General features: G+C 38.2%; 1 protein-coding gene across 1 annotated transcript in view; it reads left to right on the plus strand.

Moving 5' to 3' along the window:
- The window catches only part of LOC100027984 (solute carrier family 22 member 1), a 51,366-nt gene that overhangs the window by 10,970 nt on the left and 15,001 nt on the right, over window positions 1–25,395 (plus strand). Inside the window, exons 2-8 of the mRNA XM_001371425.5 lie at window positions 4,681–4,784; window positions 5,912–6,066; window positions 7,670–7,838; window positions 15,505–15,619; window positions 16,154–16,260; window positions 19,397–19,611; window positions 22,946–23,054. Of these exons, the coding sequence (XP_001371462.3) occupies window positions 4,681–4,784; window positions 5,912–6,066; window positions 7,670–7,838; window positions 15,505–15,619; window positions 16,154–16,260; window positions 19,397–19,611; window positions 22,946–23,054 (974 nt within the window). The remainder of the gene's footprint in view (window positions 1–4,680; window positions 4,785–5,911; window positions 6,067–7,669; window positions 7,839–15,504; window positions 15,620–16,153; window positions 16,261–19,396; window positions 19,612–22,945; window positions 23,055–25,395) is intronic.

Genomic DNA, 25,395 nt, shown 5'->3' on the forward strand with positions numbered 1-25,395 from the left:
TAGGTTCTGCTGCCACTGACTGTTTAATTATATTGGAAAAGAAAGAGAGCAAGTAGGCTTTATTCCAAAGTTACAATAATTATAGAAGAAAATAAAAACAGAAGCACTTTTGACCTTAGCCTCTACTTAGGACCAATAGCACCTGACACTTATTTCTTTAATAACAAAGCAATGTTTCATATAGCCAGAATTTATAAATAGTCAGTTCCTGATTACACACAAGTTATGATTGTGGGTTTAAATCTATCAGTTCATGGAAATACCTCCAGAAATTGATGTGGAGCGAAAGGAGGAGAACCAGGAGAACAATGTACACATAGACTGATCGACTGTGGTACAATCGAACATAATGGACTTCTCTACTAGCAACAATGCAATGATCCAGAACAATCCAGAGGAACCTAGGGAAAGAATGCTATCCACATATAGAGAAAGAACTGTGGGAGTAGAAATGCAGAAGAAAAACATATAATCAATTGCATGGCTTGATGGGAATATGACTGGGATTTTGGCTTTAAATGATCACTATTGCAAAAGTGAATAATTTGGAAATAGGTTTTGAACAATTATATATATATATATATATATATATAAAACCCAGTGGAATTGCTTGTCAGTTCCAGGAGGGGGGAGGGAAGAGAGAGGGTAAGAACATGAATCATGTAATCAGGGAAAAATATTCTTAATTAATTAATTAATTAAAAAAAATCAGTTCAGCTCAACTCAATTCAATGAATGTTGATTAAGCACATAATTTTATTAGTCGTGCTTGTCTACTCTGTCCTGCCTTCCCAAACTCCACTCTCAAAAGAATAATAGTTAATCATCTCAACTAAATATCACCTCTGCTCTCAAACTTCGTACTCGTTCACTGCTAAATTCACTCCTTGCATTATTCCTATCATCTGCCTTCTCTGCTCCTTTGCCGCTGAACAATTGCTGGCTTCATCCTTTCTAACCCCACAACATCTTTTCAAATATATACTTTTCTCTTGACTCATGCAGTTACCCCCTTATTTTGGATCTACTTCACCTCTCACCCAGATAATATATTGTAAGAGTCTCCTAATTTGTCTCTCTGCCTCCAATCGCTTCTCTCCAATTCATCTTCCAGGTAGTCTTCAAACTAATTTTTGTAAATTACTATTTGACCATATCACTTCAGTGGCTCTTTATTTCTTGTAACATCAAATGTAGGGTTTCTTCAAGTTTCGAGTACTAAAGCTTTAACCAGCACAAGGAATTTTGGGATACTCAGTATCTACTTTTCTGTTTGATTTAAAAAAACAAAACCCCTGATCTTCCATTTTAGAATCAATACTGTGTATTGGTTCCAAGGCAGAAGAGCAGTAAGGGCAAGACAATGGGGCTTAAGTGACTTGCTGAGGGTCATATAACTAGGAAATGTCTGAGGTCAATTTGAACCCAGGACCTCTTACCTCTGGCTCTCCATCCATTGAGTCACCTGTCTGTTCTCCATTCATTGAGCCACCTAACTGTCTCCTCTCTTTAATTTTAAAGTCCTTTAACCCTCTCCCTGACCTACCTTTCAACCTTATACATTACTCTCCTTCCCATACCATATACAACATTTTACTTCTTGTTTTTGCACAAGGTGTCCTTGCATCTGGAATTCTCTCATTCTTCACTGCTACTTCTTGGAATTCTTGATTTCCTGTAGGACTCACTTCATGCCGCCTTATGTATAAGGATATTCCTTGTCCACACAACTGCTAGTGCCTTCCTAACTCCCCAAGTTTTCCCCCTCCCCAGTTACTTTATATTTCTCTTATATGTGTTTCATATGTATTGATGTTTTCTATCTTTGTTGTTTAGTTTGTTTCAGTCATGCCTGACTCTTTGTAACACTAATAGGGGGTTTCTTGACAAAGATACTAGAGTGATTTGCCATTTCCTTCTCCAACTCATTGTACATAGGAGGAAACTGAGACAAACTGGGTTAAGTGACTTGCCCAGCGTCACCAGCTAGTAAAAGTCTAAGGCCAGATTTGAAATCAGACAAATGAATCTTCCTGACTCTGTAGGCTTCTATCTCCTTCTATCTCCTGCATCATATAAGTGCCCTTTTCTCTTAGCAGAATGTACAGTTCTTGAGGGCAGAGACTCTTTTATTTAGGTCTTTGTGTTCCTAGTACCTAGCACAGTGCTTGGCACAGAGACATTTAATAAATGTTTGTTGATTGTTACAATTTAGTCATAAGGCATGAACACAATGACTATGAGAAGATAGAATTAAGTATCCCTTTGTCTATTTTAAGTTAATCAAATGGATTTTTTTTGACAATTGATTCATATACCCCATAACTCAGACATGTATCCTGAGTTGATCCAGGTGTTGGTCAACACATTCCTCAGGGGGATTGTAGAATTTTTGTAAAATCCAAGATTAAAAATTTTTTTGAGAGAAATTTCAGGAAAAGAAATTCCCTAACTCCTGAAATCAAGAAAGTGAACTGTTTGGAGAGAGTGCCATAAAGAAGCCTAAACTGCATTGAAGATCCAGAATGAACTTTGATATAATTAATTAATTATAAATTAATTTATAAATTATATATATATAATAAATTATAAATTAATTATAAATTAATTAAACTAAAGGGGGTTGAACACATTTATTTGGATCGTAAACTCTTACACCAAAGGGACTGCCCCCTAATTGGCTTTTTGTCAATGGGTCTACCAGTCAGTCACTGGTTTTGTCCTCTTTTATTTCCTCTTCTCTCCAGTTATTGTAATTTCTTCTTAGATAGTACAATATTGTATGCACCTCTAGCCAAAAGATCTTTAGAGATATAAGGTGGATATGTGAAATGATTCATTGGGGAGTCCCAGCATGTAAATCTGGGAGATTTCAACATGCTCATAAAGAGAGTTCTCTTACTTAATGGTTAGCTAGGCACTAAGTAGGGGCACTTCAAGTTCTTGATTTGATTAACTTAAAATAGACAAAGGGAGAGTCAATTCTATCTTCATAACTATAATGCAGAATAGAATAAAATAATTCAGGAGAAACGAAAAGAAACATAGAGCTAGGTTTTGGTCCTTTACAGATAGGCACAAACTATAGAAATCAGGTAAATATTTTTAATTGTCTTGCAAAACACACATCCAAAGTCATACATGACCAAAACCCCCAAATAAAACCCAAAATACATTGATATGAAATATGACTCCAGTAGTTCTTTCTCTGGAGGTGGCTAGCCTAGCATTCCCCATCCTAAGTCTTTCAGGATTATCCCAGATCATTGCATTGCTGAGAGTAGCCATGTTTTCACAGATAATCCAATATTTGGCTGATATTATTGGGTACAGTGTTCTACCAGGTCTGCCTATTTCACTCTGCATCAGTTCCTGCAGATCTTTCCAGCTTTTTCTGAAATCATCTGGCTTATCATTTCTTATAGTACAATAGTATCCCATTTCCAGGTAAATATTTGAGAGGGAATAATAAATACTCCATTGCTCAGGCATGGCTTAATTGTGGGATCTTCCTCTACCTTTTCAAATGAGTCCACTTTTCAGCTCCTATTCCTAAGCATATTTCACTGATTGAGTTATTTCATTAATCTTTAGCTTTGTAGTATTAAGACTGTTCTTCCAAGGTATTTAACCATTTTAGTTTTGTTTTGAGAAACTATTCATGTTTTCCTGCCTTTCATAAAAACTGTATGAGGAAAGACTCATATGAGTATAAATAGATTAATTTTCAAATGTAGATAATTCAATAAATACATTAAATATTAATTGTATAAAGAGCTCTATGCTTTTCTTGTAAGGAAGAATGGCTAGGACTATTTAGAAAAGATATATATATATATATATATATATTTACATATATATGAGATAGAAAGAAAGAGAAAAGAGAAGATATCTAGGAACTTACAGAAGAGATATAAAGTTGACTATTATTCACAATAAATAATCATAATTAGAGTAGAGAGATGCAAATGAGAGTGTTAAGGGAGGATGAGACATAACATAAGTTTTACTCGGTTGGCCTGCTTTTGAAATAGGTCTCAAAGGACAGCCATTGTTCAACTTTGGTCTAAACTGTATCCTAACAGCAAAGAGCATATGGAGTATGTGTGGAAAGGAGTTGGTCAGACATCCTTTATCAACTGATTCTCTCTCAATACCTTAGCCCAGTGATGGGGAGACCGAGTGCCCAAACTGCAGCCCTCATGCCTCTTGTGAGCCTTCCACCTTACCCCAGATACAGAAGGGAGGAAGTACTCCCATTGGGCTGCTGGGCAGAGGGGAGGGTCATGTGAGAAATGCCCACATGGAGAGGGGGAGGGGAGCAGCCTCCTCCAGCATATTCTGGATACTTCCCAACTGGGTCACTCTGGACAACTCACTTAACCTTCATTGCCTAGTTCTTACTACTTTTCTTCCTTAGATTCCATACCCAGTATGGATTCTAAGATGGAAGGTAAGGGATTAAAAAAAAATCTTATGGAAAATAGCAGCCTGGGCCACCACCACCAAAATCTATAACAAAGAGAGAAGAAAGGTAAAGGTAAGAAGAATGGAACCCCCAAGATATACAATATGATTTCTTGTACACTGTTTGTATTGGCTTTGTATAAGCTCTGTTTTACAAAATGGTTTTTCTTTCTTTGTAATTGCATTTCTTCTAATGATGGTTTGTCTCCTCAGTTTAACCTGGTATGTGCAGATTCCTGGAAGTTAGACCTAATCCAATCCAGTGTGAATGCTGGATTCTTTCTTGGATCTATGGGAATTGGCTACGTAGCAGACAGGTATGTAGGGGCTTCCATTTCTAAATCAGTTAAAGAAATATTTGCTTCTTAAAACCATATTAGAAGCTGTGAAAAAAAGTACAAGAAATTGAACAAAGTCCCTTATTCAAGGCAACTCTTTAAGACCATGAATTAAAGAGAAGCTGAAAACTTGCATTTACAGAAGAAATTTTCTCATCAGGGAGCTCTCTATGTTAGTGAAATCACAAGTCCTGTCTATCCCAGAATCTATGGGGCATAAACAAAGACCTTGAGCCTTTATTACTTGTTCTTCATTCAAAATTTCTTCATTAGTTCAATGAATCTGTGATCTCATGGATTATAGATTCATAGATATAGAGCTGAAAGGAAAAGGCTCTTACAAGGCCATAGTCTAAAGTCTTTCATTTTACAAATGAGGAAACTGAGACCTAGAGATAATAAATGACTTACCCAAGGACACCAGGGTCACACAGCTGGGAAGTGTCTGAGGCCAGATTTGAACCTAGGATCTCCCATTTCTAGGCCTGGATCTCAATCCACTGAGCTACTGTAGCAGTTAAAATTAGTTTTTCTGGTAGAAGTATTATATTTATGAGGTTTATTAAAGATTAAGAATTTAAGAAAATACAAGTAAGAAAGCCCATGCTTAGGAGGGCTGAAAGGCTCATTCAATTTCACTTACATCATGAGAGACGTGTCTGCTTGGAAGCGGAAGTAGGAAGAGAGACCCAGTAGGCTTTACAGCTAGTTTAAATAGAAATTTTGATCCCCTGCAGGTGGGAACTCAGGTGATACTAGAGGACATCCTGGGAACTAGAGCAAGGACTTCTGGGGATTGAAGTCCAAGGTTCAAATTTCCATTTTTACACTACCCAGCTTCCCTTGCACCTCACCTTTTAAATGGGCCATATATCACCAAAAGATGAACCTCAGTAAAGCTGAGCAAAGCAATGATTTTCTCAACTAGCCTACTGTACCTTTTCTGGGTAAAACCATTATATCGCATTAGAAATGAGGAGTCCTAAACTCTGCTCCCTCAACCAGTTGTGGGAGTCTGGATCTGGTCTGCCATATTGCCCTTACTTCAGTTTTCAAAAATCTCTTGTCTTGTTCTTTATCTCATGATTCTACTTGTTTCTCTGCAGGTTTGGTCGCAAAGTGTGTCTCTTAACTACAGTTTTCATCAGTTCTCTCTCTGGAGTCCTCATGGCCATCTCACCCAACTATGCGTCTCTGGTCATCTTTCGTTTACTGCAAGGACTGGTCAGCAAGGGGAGCTGGACTTCTGGATACATCTTGTGTAATTATTGGTGGTTCCATGAACTTAAATAAGAGGAGTGGTTAGGGGATACAATACATTTGAGACCAGGTCAGAGAAGTTATTCTTCTTGATACAGATGAGGGATGAAGTACTCTTTAGCCCAGATTGAGGGTTGGGGTTGTGGGAAGGTGAATACTAGAAAAGACTGGAGTTTTTGCATCTGGCTTCAGTCACTTGGGTAAGTCATTTCACTTTTTTAATAGCCTTTTATAGTTATAGTTATAGTTATATATATATATATTATAGTTTTTATAGTTATAGTATATTTTTAAAAGTGCTTTGAGATGGAGACAGGAGGAGAAAAGGGAAGGAACTTTACTAAAGGGAGCAAAACTTATTTTAGAAAATCCTACCACCAGGAACCAAAACCTGAGGAATGTCTAAATACCTGAGGAATACCATATAATGATACTTTACAAGTTTCCTTTAAAGCCTGAGCACCCTCCTCCCCTAAGTCATAAGGTTTTATAGGATCCTAGATTTAGAGTAGCTAGAAAGGATTTTAGAGGCCATCAAGTCCAGTGCCTTCATTTTACACATGAAGAAACTGAGACTCAAGGAAGTTATATGACTTGCCCAAAGTCACACAGGTAGTAAGTGATAGGGAATGGATTTGAATTCAGATCTTCTGACTTAAAATCCAGTATTCTTTCCACTGTATGTACCATTTGTTGTTATTCAATTGTTTCAGTTATGTCAAACTCTTTGAGCCTATTTGGGGTTTTCTTGGCAAAGATAGTGGAGTGGTTTGCCATTTCCTTCTCTATCTCAATTTACAGATGAGGAAACAGACAAACAAGGTTAAATGACTTGTCTGGGGTCATGTGACCTGTTAGTATTTGAGGCCAGATTTGAACCCCTGACTTTAGGCCCTGTGCTCTATCTCCTGTACTACCCAGCTGTCCTATCACTGTAGCTATTGTACCATAGTGCCTCTCAAACTCAGCAAGATTTTGGGAGAGGGAAATAACTTAAGCAGATTCACCTTTTCAAGTCTCAATGAAAAGTTGCATGAAGCTAGTGGGCATTAATCATTTTCTCAGTGGCAAAGGATGGGAAATCGTTTATCCTTTGTGTACTTTTCTAGGGAAGGATAAAGGAGATACAAGGATCTACCACCTTCTGGACATTTTAGTAACCTGATATTAGAGAAATCATCAGGCCTCCTAGGAAGAGGTTGTTTATGATCTCACTTCGAGGAAATAAGAATAAAGGTTCCAAAATACAAGGCTTTTGAAAGCAGAGGGTCTAGTTTTTTCCTATTGGTTATAAGCTTCATTGATGACCATTAAAAACCTTTATTTCATGGACTTCTAGGTAACACAGTGGATAAAGCTCCAGGCCTGGAGTCAGGAAGACCAGTTCAAATCCAGTCTCAGCCATTTACTAGCTATATGGCCCCAGGCAAGCCATTTCACCCTGTTTGCCTCAGTTTCCTCATTTATAAAATGAGCCAGAGGAGGCCATGGCAAACCAGTCTAGTATCTTTTCTAAGAAAATCCCAAATAAGATCACAAAGAATCGGACATAACTGAAGCTACTGAAGAACAACAACAAAATATCTAAATGTCTTTTATTTTAGTAACAGAATTTGTTGGCCCAGCGTACAGAAGAACGGTGTCTATTGTCTACCAGATGAATTTTACAGTTGGCTTGGTAGTACTCTCTGGAATTGCTTATATTATTCCCTATTGGCGATGGCTACAGCTGACTGTTTCTCTACCAACTTTCCTCTTCTTGCTCTATTACTGGTAAGTAATTTTCAATGGGAGAGATCAACTCACACATGATGAATAGTCTTATATGAGTTTGGATCTGTATGATTTTTTCTATAATTTTCTATAATATAATATGACATATTATATTATATATAATAATAAAATATTATATAATATTTTATATAATAATATATATATATAAATAATAAAAATATAAAAAATATAAAAATATTTTCTATTTTTTCTACTGAACTTCCCCATTTCTTTCAAGGGAATAACTATCCTTCCAAATCACTTAGGTTTATAGCTTTGGCACTATCCTTAACTATCTTTGCCATATCTTTTATATTTATCCCCTTCTTTCTACTCATACAGACACAACACTAAATTTAGGCTCTCAGCATCCCTTTCCAGGAGTAGTGCAATGGCCTCCAACTTGGTCTAATTTCCTCAAGTCTACCTTCTGCAATCCATCCTCTTCAGAGCTGCTAAATTCTAACCATATCACTCCCCTGACTGAATAAATTCCAATGACTCCCTCCTGAATCTAGGATAAAATACAAACTCTACCTGACATTTTAAGTCCCGATAACCTGGCCTTTTCTAAACATACAGAGCGACTAGACTTACTTTTCTAGACATATTGTATTTTTTCCTCTTCCTGTACTCTATATCCATCCAAACTAGTGTTCTTGCTACTCCTCACTCCACCTCTGCTTTCATGTTTCTGTATTCAACATTCTCCTAATCCTCACTCCCATGCCTGTAAAGCATTCCCTTCTCCCTCTGCCTTTAGTTCCTTCAACATTCAGCTCAAAGGCCACTGTCTACATGAAATTTGTTTTATTGATTCAGTTCCTTTAGCCATCTCTCTCCAAATTACCTTGCATTTATTTTGTATAAATTGTCTGTCTGTCTGTCTGTCTATCTATCTATCTATCTATCTATCTATCTATCTATCTATCTATCTATCCCCATCTATCCATCCATCTATCCATCTATCTATCTATCATCTATCTATCTATCTATCTATCTATCTATCTATCTATCTATCTATCTGTCTGTCTGTCTGTCTGTCTGTCTGTCTGTCTGTCTGTCTGTCTATCTATCTATCTATCTACCTACCTACCTATCTTTATCTACATATTGTCTCCTTTATCAGAAAGTTAGCTCCTTAAAGGCATGAACTATTTCTTTTTGTTGTTGAATTCTCCATATTTATCACATAACAAACACTTAAATTTCTGTTCATTCATTCATTCATTGATCTTGGGGGGGATTTTGGAATCGATAAGATCACAGATCCCTTTGAATATTTGAGAGATGTATTTGCTTGACTTCAGCATTTAACCACTTAATTGAATCCCTGAAACAACCCATAAGAAGAATAAGATATGTATTGAAAAAAAACATTAGAAGAGACACAATATGCTGCCAAATGTTTTCAGAGTTCTAGATTCAGATATTTGAAAAATGCAATGATTTAATCATAAAGCACTTATTTACCAAAACAAGGAAAAATCTTCTAAAAATCCAACCCCCCCCCCAATGACATACACTGACATTTTCTTCACAAAGAAGTTTGCTGGTTATTTCTTGAAAAAACTGCTTATAAGAATCATCAAATTAAAAAATGTTACATATTTTTCCTTTACAAAAAGATGTGTCACAATTAACAAATGGCTTTCAGTAAAACAGAACATATTGAAAACACACAGAAACACACTTTTTTTTAAAGTAAGAATTTTCCCCTCCAGATTGCATGCTAGTCCAATTGGTACAATTTTGAATAATTGTTTTCTGATGTTTTGCAATCCATGTTCTCTCCTTCCTTCCCACCCCTCCTCCTGCCCTAAGATGGCAGGTAATATGATATAGGCTGGACAGGTGTTATGGTACAATGCACATTTCCATGTTTATCATGTTGTGAAAGAGACACATATCACTTACCATAGAGAAAGATTTGTGGAGGAAAGAAAGTGAAGAATGGCATGCTTCAAGTTGCATCCAGACTTTGTCACTTCCTCCTATAGCATTGGATAGTCTTTTTCATCATGAGTCCTTTAGCATTGTCTTGGATCCTCCATTGCTGATAATAATTGTCATTCACCATTGATCATGATACTTTATTGGTGTTGCTGTGTACTTTATTTATTTATTTATTTATTGTTGTTCTTCTGGTTCTGCTCACTTCACTTTGTATCACTTCATATAAGTCTTTTTCATTTTTTCACACCCAAACTCATCTGTTCCTTCAAGGTAAAGTTGTTTATGCCAAAAAGAAAAAAGAAAAACCTCTTTAGTGAAACTAACCAACATATCCATCAAATCCAGCAGTAGTTAGCCACCTTGGCTAAGGAGGAAGAGAAGTGCATTCTCCTATTTTTTTCTTCATGTCTAAGCTTGGGTATTATAATTTTATAGCATTTGGTTTTGGTTTTATTGTGGCTGTTCTTCCCATTTATATTGTATTTTTTGTATATGTTGCTGTTAATTTCCTGGTTCTGCTTATGTACTTCCCTTTACATGAATTCATTTGTCTTCCCACATTTGTCTGTATTTATCATATTTCCTGCTCCTCACATCACGGTAATCTTCCATCACATTTATATAGCACAAAAATGTTTTTAGCTATTACCAGAAAGATTTGTATCTACTTTGATTCTGGTTCTTGAAGTAGTTGGTGATGGAATGGATAGAAGGTTGGGCCTAGAGTCAGGAATATCTAAGTTCAAATTCAGACTCTAAAACTTGGTAGTTTGGTGAACATGGACAAGTCATTCAGCCTCTTTTTGCTTCACTTTACTCACCTGTGAAATGGGGTAATAATAGCACATACCTCTCAGGATTATTGTGAGAATGAAAGAGTTAATATTTATTTTAAAAAACAAATGCTTAGCACAATGCTTGGCACATAATAAATGATATATACTTATTTCTTTCTTTCCATTCCTTTTCTTTGTTACTATAAATAGTGCTGTTATAAATATTTTAGTGTATTTAAATTAAAACTTCTTTCTTCCTTTTTCTTTCTTGTTTCTTTCTTTGTTTCTTCCATTCTCTTTCTTTCCCTTCCATCTTAGAATCAATACTAAGTATTGGTTCCAAGGCAGAAGAGCAGTAAGAAGTAGGCAGCTGGGTTTAAATTATTTGTCCAGGGTTATATGGTGTTAAGGAGGATAAAAGGGTTTTTTTTAAATAAAGGTTGGACTGGATTATTTAAGAATAGGGTCACCAGGAATTTAATTAACTCCAAAGAGATTTAGTTAACAATTTATTTACAAAATATAGAAAGAGTGAAGTAGGAAATCAGAGAGAGGATAGGGTAAGATATCTAGCCTAAGCTCTAAGTATTTTGCTCCAATCCCTGGTTCAACCCAGGCAGGGGAGTTTAGTCCTTAGCCAGAGAGACCTTGGCTTTGAGCCAAGGACCTGGGGATGGAGGGAGCCTCTCTCAAGTGGTAGGTCTCTTCTGAGGCCAGTCTCTTCAGAAAATCCAGGAAAGGAGTCAGCTTTTTCACTCACCATGTGTCAGTCCAAAGGAAGAGATTCAAGGACAATCTCACCAGGAACAGGGTCTCACATCCAGTCAGCAGATTTTTCACCAGCCTCCAACTCGAACTCAGAACTCCAGAAGAAGTCAAAGTTTTTTTTCCAAAGATCTCTCTGAAGATCTCTGAAGATCTCCCCACAAGAAGTTGTAACACCCTTTTAAAGATACTTTCTTTTGCATCACTTCTTATGCCTTCTCCTAATTTTATGTCTACCAATCACAGTTGAAACTTTGCTTAGGACTGCCTAGGGGGCAGTCAGTTTGATTCTGATTTGTCACCCACTATTGCACATATGGATCATAGACCTCTCCGACTTAATGATTAAGTAGGATGTTTACACTTTTGGTGATTAAATCTAAAAATGGGCAGGGGAGTTAATTTAATCTTCACAATCAGGGGAGAATTAATTAATTTCATTTTCACAATCAGGGGAGAGTTAAATTTAATCTTTATAAATAGCTAGGAAGTATCTGAGACTAGATTTGAACCCAGACTCTCCTGACTTGAACCCTAACTCGAACACTGTGCTACCTAACTGTCCTGTTTTTTAATCTTAGATCTCTTTGGGTTATTTGCCTAACAGTGGAATCTCTAGGTCAAAGATCATGGATATTTTAGGCATTTTCTTCACATAATTCCACAAGTTGCTTTTCAGAATGATTAGACCAAGTCCACCAACCAAGTATTAGTGTGCCTAATTTTCCTCAACATCTCCAATATTAACTATTTCTATCTTTTGTCTTCTTTGTCAATTCTAAGGATATGGGATGAAACCCAAGAGTTGTTTTGATTTGCATTTCCTCCATTATTAGAGATTTGGAGAAATCTAATAGAGAACAATTTCAGTGGTATAGGGAACTCCTAGATAAGAAAGCTCCCTTGAGTAATATAGGCCAGGATCTTTTTTGTAACTTTATAGTCCTAAATTGTTGCCCAAAGCAATGAGAAATTGAGTTAATTGCCCAGGGTCATACAGCTAGCATGCATTGAAGGCAGGACTTGAATCCAATTCTTCCTGATCCTTTACCATGTTATGATTGTTAATACTTTGTGGATTTTCTGTTGAGAACTGGTCATATCCTTTTACCACTTATTGATTGGGAACTGTCTTTTTGTTTCATATATTTGCCCTTCTTCCCTTTATATCTCGGATATTAAACACAGATTATGCTTTTATTTTTTTAACGCTCATTTTTTGTCTTAATAATAATTCTAAGGCAGAAGGGCAAGGGCTAGGCAATCAGGGTGAGTGACTTGCCTAGAGTTATACAGCTAGGAAGTATCTGAGGTCACCCTTGAACAAAGAACCTCCTGACTTTAAGCCCAGTGCTTTAACCACTGAGCTACTTAGCTGTCCATAAAGTAGAGACACTTAATTGTGTGTATCCATAGTTTCTAAATTATCAATATACATGTTTTGGGAGTGTGTGCTCAGATATGTATGTATTTTATCAAAAGGTGTGCAGGATAAAAAAATGCATGGACGCTACCGTTAGAGATAATCAAGAGGTAAGGAAGGTTTCCTTCTGTGAGTGGAGAGGAGGAGGCAGATCTGAGCGTTATAGAAACACAGTTTTCAAGGCTTGGTAACTGAATGGACATGAGAGTTGGGGAAGAGTCAATGTTGACTCTGAGGCTGTGAACTTGGGTAACTGGAAGAATGACAGTGTCCTCTATGGGACTAGGTAAGTTAGGAAGAGGGTAGGGATTGGGGGTGCATGAAATATAGACCTGTTCATTTTTTAAATGATAACAATAACAACAACAATAATAGATGACATTTATATAGTTCTTTAAGGTTTTCAAAGCACTTTATTATCTCATTTTATTGTCCCAGCTATCCTGGGATGTAGGAGCTTTATTTCCCCCTTTTTAAAGATGAGGAAACTGAGGCAGAGAGAAGTTAAATGAATTGCCCAGGGTTACATAGCTAAGTGTCGGAAGGGGAATTTGAATTCAGACCTTTCTGACTCCAGGTCCAGAGCTCTGATTACTAAGCTATCCAGCAAATTGTCCCTAAATAAAAGATTAAAGGAAAGAAGTTAAGAAAGGATTTTTTCCCCCTAGTGAAAAGCCTAGGATTGAGCCAAAGCTGGTAAATGATTGTTAACAGAATATCAGCTGTAGGCCCATTTGAACAGTTCAGGGCCTTGCAGGGTCTGGGGAAGATGGGATGTAGCCTCATGATATAACTTTGATCTAGGTTTAAAGTGCCTGAGTCTTTTTGCCCTCCTCTCTCTCTGTCTCTGTCTCTCTGTCTCTCTGTCTCGCTCTCTGTTTCTCTTTCTCTCTGTCTTTCTCTGTCTCTGTCTCTCTCTGTCTCTCTCTCTCTCTCTCTCTGTCTGTCTCTCTGTCTTGCTCTCTGTTTCTCTGTCTCTCTGTCTCTCTCTGTGTCTCTCTCTCTGTCTCTGTCTATCTGTCTCTCTGTCTCACTCTCTGTTTCTCTGTCTCTCTGTCTCTCTGTCTCTCTCTGTCTGTCTCTCTCTCTCCCCTCTCCCCTTTATCCCCCTCTTTTCTTCCCCCCCCTTTAGCCCTCTCTCTTTCCCTTTTTCTAACCTCCCTCCCTCCCTCCCTCTCTTTTTCTCTCCCCTCCTCCCATCCCCAGGCTAGATGTTTGGGAGAAAAAGCCCTTTCTCTGATCCATTGGCCAACTCAAGCTCTCTCTTATCATTCCTTCCTTTTTTCTGTCTTGGAGGTCATTGTTCAGCTGTACTCTGCCCAGAGCATTTTGTTCAGTTTTGGGTCCCAAATCTAGAAAGGACATTGGTAAACTGGAGGAGGGCAGCGTTGACTTCATAGCACATGAAGATCTGGTGAAGGAAACAGTGGTTTTGCCTGGAAAAGAGAAGACAAGGGAAATATGACAGAATCCTGCATTTTAAGGGCTATCATGGGGCAGAAGGATTCTCATCCCTATTCTACTTGGCCTTAGAGGCAGAACAAGGCCCAGTGGGTGGAATTTACAAATGACATTTGGGCTTGCTGCCTGATAAAAGCTTCTTAACAATTAGATCTTAAAAGGGAATTGGTTTTCTTAGAAAGGAATGGATTCCTCCTCACTGTAAAGGCTTATCACATCTTGCAGGTGGGATGGCAAAGGGATTACTCTTCCACTAGGGATTGGACTACATGAACTCTGAAATACCTTTCAGTTCTAAACATTCATAATTCTTGTGAAATTTCTGGAAAGAAAACTCCATATTTCCTGCCTCTACTCACTCACTTTTAAAATCTGGTTTGTTTTAGCATCATAGATGTAGAGTTCCCCTAGAGTTAGAGCCTTTCTTTTACAGAGGAGGATTCTGAAGTCCAGAAAAGGATAGAACAGAAATTGAAATATAGAAAAGAATACACAGTGTCTGAGGTGAGATCTGTTATATAATACTGGCTCTTGACCAGGCAATAATAATATCTTGGCTTCCTCCTCTTTATTATTATTACTTTAAACCCTTACTTTCTATTTTAATATCAGTTCTAAGACTAGAAGAGCAGCAAGGGCTAGGCAGTTGGGGTTAAGTGACTTGCCCAGGGTCACATGTTAAGAAGTTTATGAGGCTAGATTTGAACTCAGGTTCTCCTGACTCCTGGTACTTTGTCTACTGTGCTACCTAGCTATGCCTCTCCTCATTATTCTTTATTCAATTTAATTCACCACATATTTTTTAAAAAAACAGTTCTTACCTTCTATCTTAGAATAACTATCAGTTCCAAGTCAGTAGAGTGGCAAGGGCTAGGTAATGGGGGTTAAGTGAATTGCCCAGGGTCACATAACTGTCACATACCCTGACAATATGCCCTTTATGGGGCAATGATCCCTTCAGATAGATTTCAGGGGATACGTGAAGCTGGATGAGAAAAAAGTCTTTATTTTTATTAATATCTAACTGAACTTTAATATTTCCTTCAATTATTCCAAAACATTATTCTGAGCAGGGGCCTGATGGGATCTATGACAAAAAAGGATGACAAAAGCCCTGCTCAAAGATTATAAATTACAAAGAAGGTTCAGATTTGCATTGGTAGAGAATTTCTTCATTGGCAGTTCCTCATAAGAATGAAATCACAGGACTACTTCCTCTCCCAAACCCCCAAAACTATTATTCTTTTTAATGAACAAGATGCCAAATCATTGATTCTAATTATAGGTGTGTGCCTGAATCTCCTCGGTGGCTATTATCACAGAAGAAAAATGCCAGGGCAATAAAAATAGTGGATCATATTGCCCAAAAGAATGGGAAACCACTGCCTGCTAATCTCAAGGTAATTATTGCTGTTTAGTCATGTCTGACTCTTGTTACCCCATGGACCATACTGTTTTTGGCAAAAATATTGGAGTGGTTTGCCATTTCCTTTTCCAGGTAAGGAAAACAGAAGTTAAGTGATTTACTCAGGATTACCTAGCTAATAAGTATTTGAGGCTGGATTGGAACTCAGGTCTTCCTGACTGCAGGTCCTGTGCTCTATCCACTGAGCTGCCTAGCTGTCTCCTATCTCTAGGTAATAAAGAAAAAAAGGAAGTAATCGACTTTTAGCCCATGTATATGATACAGTTTTGCTTCACATTCAAGTTCTTGTCTTGAAAGCTACATAGACAATAATTATATTTCCTATTGAATAGAAGCCATGTGTTGCACTGGCTACCCAAGGTGGGTAAGTTGAGGCATTTCCCCAATGGAAGGTCCTCTGGCCAATCGGAGAAAGGTTGGAAACTTGCCCCTAAGCCATATGCCCCAGGATCTTGTGGTTTCTGGGTGGAGTCTTCTAGCCTGAGCTCATGATACCTCTCTTTCCTAGGCCCTCTCTCTTGAAGATGATGACACTGAAAAATTGAGTCCCTCCATCAAAGACCTATTCCGAACCCCCCAGATAAGGCGGCATACATTGATTCTGATGTACCTCTGGTAAGGCAAAGTTCTGAAATACTCAACCCAAAGACTAGTTGTTGATGTTTGGAGTGACCCTCTGGGAGTAGAATGTAGGAACTAGAATGGTCTAGACTGGAGAAGAGAAAGCCAAGTAGTGATTTGGTCAGAGTTGTATGTATGTATGATTTATGATGTATGTTTGAATCTTGTATACACATTGCAAATATATTGTGTATACTAATTATTCTAATGAAAAATACACTCATGAGTGCCTCTATATCCTGTAAGACTTGAAGAAAGGCAATTGTTTCATTGGGTGAAAAATGTAGGTTATCTGTGTAATTGGTGTGGAGAACACTTGATGTCACGTAATCTACTGTCCACTCTCCCATGGAACTTCAAACAGCCTACAGAATTCACAGTACCATTGTTCCACAGCAGGATTCTTCCTTGCTCCTGCTCCTTGGTTCCAGTCCTGATTTGAACCAGTAACTCTTCTGCTCAGCCTTCTCTTTTTTTCTTCATTTATGGTTTTTTCCCCCACTTACATGTAAAAACAATTTTTGGTGTACCTTTCTAACATTTTGAGTTTCAAATTCTCTTCCATATGAGTAGTGATTTGGGCAAAGAAATTGTATAACAAATTGTGGTTTTGCTGACTCTTACCAGTTGCCTTCATAATTTGCTCTTCTATTTGCCAGGTACCCCAATTTTAGATTGTTGCTTTGAACTCTACTCTTTCTTCCTTGGTTGTGTTTGGCTATTTCTGGCAAACTTTGTTTTAATCTGGCATGACATATGGTTTACTTTGTCTTGATGGAAAGGTTTCAGACCTTGACCCTCTATTTTCTTTAGTAGGACTCATCCCTTGGGTCCTGATCGTTAACTTAAATCAACAGTCTTTTCCACAGTTCCCACCCCCTACATCCAGGCAGCACAGATTTGATCTTCCAATCCTGGCCCAATTGTGGCTTAGCCAATGATCAAGTTGTTTGTTTTCCTGCAAGCTCCATAATAGGAACTTGTGTGGGTGTGACCTTGACCGTGGTATACACAACTTCCTACCCTTGCTAATTATGGGTAGACATGAGTAAATTCATTGTCCAGGGGGTCCTAGACTCAAAGAGGCTACTAGACTGTCTCTGGTACCAAATGGACTGACGTGATAATGGGCCCTAGGGAAAAGCATGGGAGCCAATGCACCATTGGCATGTCCTAAAGTTTGTAGAGGTCTTCTGCCAAGGCCATGAGACCATGTTCTGGGGAGGAGTAATGTCTGGGTCAATGGCATCATCAATACAGTGGAACCAGGGAGAAGTGTGATGAGAATGCCCGTTCATGGCAATGCTCACACAGGAAAAATGGCTAGGAATCTGCTGTGTGCCATGTAAGAAAGCCCAAAGCCTTAGGTATCTCAAGCTCCCTCTGTGCTTTTCTCTTGGTTCTAGTGACTATTCTTATCGCTGGTGTATGTTGCACTATTATCCCTCAGGAAGTAGTTAGCAGAATTAATATGCCTGATAAATGATGTGGGATATGGGAAATGATGCAGGATGAGGCCATGAGAACAAATAAAAACTATTTATTAAGTGTCTACCATATATCAGGCATTGTGCTAAGCCCTGGATATGCAAATGCAAAAGCAAAAATAGTTCCTGCCCTTAATCAGCTTATATTCTAATGGGGAAAAAAAACACAGGTAAAGGAGAGATAGCCAGGGAAGTCAGAGATGCTGAGTAGACCAAATTAGAAAGAAGAATAATGTTCGTTTGATTATGGTTCCTAGAATAGGGGATACCTTTTTCCTACTCCCAGCCACACACACACACACACACACACACACACACACACACACACTCACACACACACACATGGGCACATACATACACAAATGGGGAAGTGGTGATTAATGAAAGTCTATGATCAAGTTTGTGGCTGGCTAAATATAGTGAATTCTCACTAACTCAAGAGCAGTGGGTAAAGTACTAGATTTAGACTCAAGAAGACCTAGGTTCAAATCGTATTTCTTCTTCTTAACAGCTTAGTGACTGTTATAACCTCTTTGAGATTTAACCTCTTTCGGCCTCAGTTTTCTCATCTGTTTAAAAAAGAGAGAGAGAGAATTAGTCTAAGATCATTTCCAGCCCCTAATCTATGAGCCTATGATTCATTTAGGTCAGCTTGACCCTATGATTGGAGTTCCAGATGGAGGTTTGGTTCAGAGAGGGCAACAATAGCAGTGGCAGAGTAGGGAATCATTGGGGTGAGAGATCATGGCCAAATCTGTGGTCAGCAAAATACAGTGAAATTTCATCATTCAAGACAGGCTCCAGGTAAGGAGTTCTAAAACTCCTCTATGGTCCAGAGCCTGGAAAAGAGCTACAGTAAAATAGAAGAGTCAGAAATAAATCCATAATTTTTAGCAGGGGTGAATTAAACAAATGGTGGGGTCAGGATAGAAATAGTAAAACCAGAAAGTGGAGCAGGGTTGTTTTGTTGTTGTTGTTTTAAGGGAGAATGGGGGGAGAGCTAGGAAGAAGAATAAGCCCATTTTTGTACATCTCTGCTAGTTTGTAGCCTTGAGAGAGAACTTGAGGTTATGAATAACTTTCTCTAAGCAAGCTGAACTCTATGAGTAACATTTTCTTTAGAATGAAGGCCAATATTTGGGAAAATATGTTTATGACATTTAAGTAGTTTATGCTCAAGAGGAAACTTTCTTCCTAGCATTTTCCTTAAATAAATTCTTGGGTACCCACTTACGGAACTAACAAAAAAACTTAGAGGCAGAGTTCTGGAAGGCAATTCTGGGCATCTTTCTGCCTGTTGTGCCCCTTTTGCTGCCTCTGTCTTACAGTGAGCCATAGTTGACCCTTAAGTCTCAGTCAGATCAGCTCATTCTTATTAACTATGTGACCTTGGGCAAGGCACTTAACCTCTGTCTGCCTCAGTTTCCTCAACTGTGACATGGAGATATTAATAGCACCTACCTGATAGGGTTGTGAGAATCAAATGAGAACAAGATAATTTCTGTAACTTGTTTAGCACAATGCCTTGTGCATAGTGATTAAATATGAATACATATTCCCTCTCCATTCTCTTAAAAAAAAAGCCACACATTCCTCATTGTTCTATAAGTCTAACTTTGACTTGGAACATCTTTTTTGCTCAGGTTCTCAGCCTCCATGCTTTATCAAGGGCTTATTATGTACATGGGAGCCACGTCTGCTAACCTGTACCTGGATTTCTTCTACTCTGCTCTGGTGGAGTTCCCAGCCTCCCTGATCATCATCTTCACCATTGATCGCATTGGCCGCCGCTATCCTTTGGCTGCTTCAAATTTCATTGGAGGGGTAGTTTGCCTTATTATGCTATTTCTTCCCGAGGGTGAGTTGGCTGTTTTTATCATCCTCCCATTTGTTCACTGTGGAGAATCATGTTCTATCTTTCATAGGCTTTAGAAACTAGAACAAAGACAAGGTAATTCTATAATTTTTCTTATTATGATATTTATTATTATTATATAAGATAAATAGAACCATGCAAATTCTTCCTAAATTTAAGCATATATACTTATAGCATATAAACTGACTCCCAAATTCTTTACCAGTTCTAATTCTTTCAAACAAATATCAAGATAAATTTATTTTTCTAAGCTTTCATGCACTGTTGTGCTGGACCTATTAATATTTTGGGTTATTCAACATAATTTCCCTGAAACAGTATTCTAGAAGCTGATCCATAATATTTGGCTTCTTGGGAATGTTATTATCTTCTTATCCTGGGCTTGCGAGGCAGTGTGGCCTAGTAAAGAGAGATTGGTCTTAGAATGAGTAATATCTGAGCCAAATACAACCTCTCAACAAATAATGACTGTGTGATCCTGATATCACAGAGAGCTCTTTAATACTAAAAGCTTATAGCAGTCGCTGATCTGCCTGGGTAGAGAGACTTTTCTGACTAAAGCTGCCCACCCTAATGATAACAAAAACCTACATTAAAAAAAAAATTGGTAGATTTGGAGGTGGGGGAAGTTTGTCAAATTTCACTTCAAGCCCTTCTTTGGCATCTAGGTGGTGCAGACCATTGGACCTGGAGTCAGATAGACGTGAATTTAAATCTAGCCTCAGACATTTACTGGCTCTGTGACCCTGGATAAGTAACTTAACTTTGCATCAGTTTCTTCATCTGTAAATGGGAATAACAATAGCACCTACCTTCCAGGGTTGTTGTGAGGATCAAATGAGACATTTGTAAAGCACGTAACAGTGCCTGGTACATAGTAGCCTATTTATAAATGCTTATTGTCCCTTTCTTCCCTTAAAAAGCCACAAATTCCCTTTCCCTTCTCTCCCTTTCAGACAGTTTAAGGAAACAATTCAATAAGCATTTAAGTGCCAGATAAGTGAAAAACACCATAAAGAGAGGGAACAAAGCAGAAGGTGTACTAGAATGGTGATCATCCAGGAAGAAGTAGTAGAATAAAATAAAAGTCCTCTTAAAAAAATTAGGAAATAATTTTCTTATGTCATCCTTCTGTAATCATTTTAATTCTCTTTTTGGAAGTTATTGCACTGGGATTCTGTGTAATCAAACATTTATTCAGTGCTTACTATGTGTAGTTACTAGGTACAGGGGTAAAAGATAAAAGTTAGTTAAGATATGACTGCTGCCCTTGTGGCACCTACCATCCTGAGTGACAAATTAGTGTAGGTTTAGAATTTAATAGAGATTTTAAAAACTCCGCAAGAGAGAGAGTCTGCTTCTAAAGTTGTCCATTTTGTTAGGGTATCAATCATATTTTTTAAAATAAGGATACAGAGAGTTTTATTTCTAGATCAGTGATGGCAAACCTTTTAGAGTTTGCATGTGATGTCTTGCTCTCCCTAGAGACTTTGTGCTGTGCCTTCCCCCTCCTGGAGAGCCCTTGCCACATTCCTTCCCCTTTCCTCCACCAACCTTACCCCAGAGAGGGGAGGAAGTGCTTTCACTGGGCTTCTGAGCAAGAAGGGTGGGTGAAGTGAAGACATTCATGGAGAGGAGGAGGAGAGTGGTCCAAGTGCTTCACTCCCCTCCTAGATCTGCTGCATGTGAAGTGCTCCCATTAGGCTGCTGGCAAAGGGTCAGATAAAGTGAAAACATATCCTCAGCAAGGTGGAGAGGGGGAATGGAGCAGCTTCCCTGATACCCTCTGCCTTTCTAGTGAGGAACTCTGATATGCATTGGATTGCATGCCCCCCAGAGAAGTCTCTGTATGCCTTTTTTTGGCACATGTGCCATAGGTTCATCATCACAGTTCTGGATGCTATGGTTTAGAATTTCTCAACAAATATCTTCCTATAGAATAGTGATGACAAACCATTTAGAGACGGAGTGCTGAGCCCTGCCCCTGCCCTGCCCCCCCCCCCCAATCGAGTGCTATGCCCACCCTCCCACAGAGAACATGTGTCATGCTCCTCCTGCCCCACTCTAAGTGCCAGGTGCACCCTGCCCCACCTCCAAAGCCCCTCACCCCACACAGAGAAGGGTGAAAGTGCTCCCATTGAGTTGCTGGGCAGAGGGGCAGGTGAAGTGAGAAATATCTTCAGCGAGTATAGAGGGAAGGGAGTGGCCCAAGTTCTCTGCTCCCCTCCAGCTCTGACAACTGTGAGCCACCCACCTCCTTACCCCCTGTGTGCTCCCATTGGGGTAATGGGCAGAGGGGCAGGGGATGTGAAAAAATGTCATCAGACAGTAGAGAGGGGGAAGGGAGCAGTTCTGCCCAAGTCCCTCAGCCTTTTTAATAATGAACTCTGGGGTTAGGGGTGGCTGTGTGCCCATAGAGAGTGTTCTTTGTGCCATCTTTGGCACCTGTGCCATAGGTTCACCATAACTTCTATAGATCTTAGATTTTAAGCATCTTATTTTTTGAATAGGAGATATAGTAGGCTGCTTTTTGGTCTTCTTATCTAATCCCTCAAGCCTTTGATTTAATTTAAATTTCTTATATAGAAAACAGAGAAAAGAAGGCAGGTGAAGATGAGGTTGCATTGAATTCAGCAGAGTAAAGAAATTCCTTACACACTTATTTCTTCCCTCAAATGAAGCCTTAAGCAAACCAAGTCAAGTTTGTTTCTTTTTTCTAACCATGAGTTGATAGGTAGGGTGAAGGATAAAGGTGGATTAATGTTTAGTATCCTCTTTTATCTTATGAGTGATATGTTTGATCATGGATTTAGGGCTATTTTGCACTTGGATCCTAAAAATAATATTAATAATAATTATTATTCACATATATTATCTCATTGGTTTTTACAACAATCTTAGGGCTAGGACTACTATTATCCCCATTTTATAGATGAAAGAAGTGAGGCTGGTGTCCCTGTCTAGAACTTCCTCTAGAAAGATCAAAATTTGGCCTATGCTGAGGTGTCTAGAAAACTGTAGTTCTTACACAATCATGTAGGCTAAAAAGCCTGTAAATAATTAATAATGTATCTGAAATAGGATTTGAACTCAGGTCTTCTAGACCCCTAAACACTCCACCCACTGTGTTGTTTAGCTGCTTTGAATAAGTAGAGAAATTTTTCTAGAATATCAAATAATCAAAGAGGGAGGCCATATTTTAGTTCATGGCTGCTTAGATTCTCTGAACTAGTTATGAAGTGTTCTTAGTAAAACATGACAAACACGCAGAGTCCCTACTCACTCTTCAAACAACTTTTTTGCATTTTCTTTTCAGATATACACTGGTTAAAAGTGACTGTGACATGTGTTGGCAGGATGGGAATTACCATTGCAGCTCAGATGATTTGTTTAGTGAATGCAGAACTATACCCCACGTTTATTAGGTGAGTGACTGTCCCTGAACCTGTACAGAGTAAGATGTAGCTGCTGAAATTAGTGGGTAACCTGTGTGTGAGTCAGGCCTGAGGATTTCTACTTAAAGTGCACATATTTGTGCTTGGACGTACTTTCCTGAAATAGGAAGAATGGATGATATATACACAAGGCACTTAGAAGCTTGATGAAATATTGTCAATTTTACATTAACACTGACCTGTTTGGCAAGCTAAGACTAATGTATTTGATGACTACTTCATTGAAGAGATTCCTTTAGGGATATATATTATATATAATATATGCATATAGGACACATCATATATGTAAATATATGTATATAGATGTATATGTACAGTATAGATACTCTATATACATATAAATTTTGGGATATGGATATGTGAATATATATCAATATTCTACATTTTATAGGTATGGAAGCATGTTGGTGCTTCTATCCAGTTTTCTTTAGCAGTATCAAAATTTGGCTTATGTTGATCTCTCTTTCTCTCTCTCTCTCTCTCTCTCTCTCTCTCTGTCTGTCTGTCTGTCTGTCTCTGTCTCGTCTCTCTCCCTCCCCACTCTCTTTCTCTCTCTCTGTCTCTCTGTCTCTCTCTGTTTCTGTCTATCCCTCTCTCCATCTCTCTCTTTTTCTTTTTCTTTCTCTCTGTTGTTCTGTCTCTAATATATGTACATATAGGGTATATAGTGCTTTACAGGTTACAAAATACCCATCATGCATCATGTTATTTATGCCAAAATATTACCCCGGAGGACTCCTGAGAGCTACATAGGTTGTTCCATCCTTTTTACTGAAACCCAGATAGGCTAAGTGATTTCTGGAAAGTCGCAAAGTGAGCAAATGCCTGAACTTGGACTTGGATCCAGAAAAGTATGAACAAAATCCTTTCATTAGTAAGGCTACCAGTCTGGGGAAAGTCCATTTATACCCATTTAAAAAAATCATCCTTGACTATACTCACACTTGCTGTGCTGCCCATCACTTTGTGAGCTGTCCTGGAAACCACAAGAACTCATAATTGACAACTCTATGATCAGCTAGCCCTGTTTTTGATTTTTATTCCTGTTAACTTTCTCCCACTTCTTCCCTCATCTAGAGAGGCAGGCAGTCAGGTCTAGTAGGATCTACACACTAAGCAATATTGTATACAATAGTGTATAGTATAGTTGAGTCCAGGTTTCTTTTGCTGACTAGTCTTTTGATTTTGCACATGTCTAATGAGATCATATTTATAGGACTTTGCAAACTGATAAGACAATACAAATGTCATCTATATTACTATTAATGTTATTATTATTTCATCTCCTTGAGTTTCAGTCTCCTTGGCTTTAAATTGAGGATAATCATACTTGACTAGCTGGGAGGAAATCATTTCATAAACTGTAAAGTATCAGATAAATGTGAATTATTGTTATTAATATTCTTCTTCTGCCTCCTCTCTATTCCTCTCTCAAGTCCTTATGGGTGGAGGAAAGACTGACTGGCAACTTGCAAAGTAAAAATCAAAACAACAAAAAAATCTCTTTTGAGTTGACTGCCTCTCCTGCAGACCTGAGCCAGAAGTCTAAAAGCAGCTGAGCAAAACAAGTCCACTGCTATGGTCACCGGTCCCCAAGGGCTTGTTTAGTTCTTAAAAACCCAAAGGTTTGATGAGCTTGCTCATATAAGGAGAAGAATCAAAGGAAAGAGTTCCCTGAAGGATCTTTGAAAATTTGTGAATAAAGTTTGTTGATGTCTAGGTTTAATAAAGCATCTTATTAAAAATTTAGGGCAATTGGATGACAAAAATGTTTCATATTTATTTAAAATGCTTTATGCTTTGGGGAATATATTACTTCTATTATGCCATTTTCTTAAGGGATTTTGAAATGCATATAGTGTAACTGCTTGCCTCATTTTAAAGATGAAGAAGCTAAGGCCAAGATGTGAAGTCCTAGGTTCAAATCTGGCCTTAGACACTTCCTAGCTATATGACCCTGGTTGTCATTTAATCCTAACTGCCTAGCCTTTACTGCCTTTCTGCCTTAGAACTGATACTTAGGATTGACTCTAAAACAGAAGGCATGGTTATTTAAAAAAAAAAGAAGAAGAAGAATCTAATGCCTAGAACAATTAAGTGAATTTCTCCAATTCACCCCAGGTAGTAACTCTAGGAATTAAATCTAGATTCTTTGATTTAAAATCCAGTGCTCTTTCTACTACATTTTATTGCCATGGTAGCACTTGTATTATTATTATTCCCATTTTCCAAATGAGGAACTTGAGGCCAACAGAAGCTTATTATCTCGTCCAAAGTTACATAATGAGTATATCGCAGAATTATGCAGTGA

This window comes from Monodelphis domestica, chromosome 2 (genome assembly GCF_027887165.1).
Source record: "Monodelphis domestica isolate mMonDom1 chromosome 2, mMonDom1.pri, whole genome shotgun sequence".
NCBI lineage: Eukaryota > Metazoa > Chordata > Mammalia > Didelphimorphia > Didelphidae > Monodelphis > Monodelphis domestica.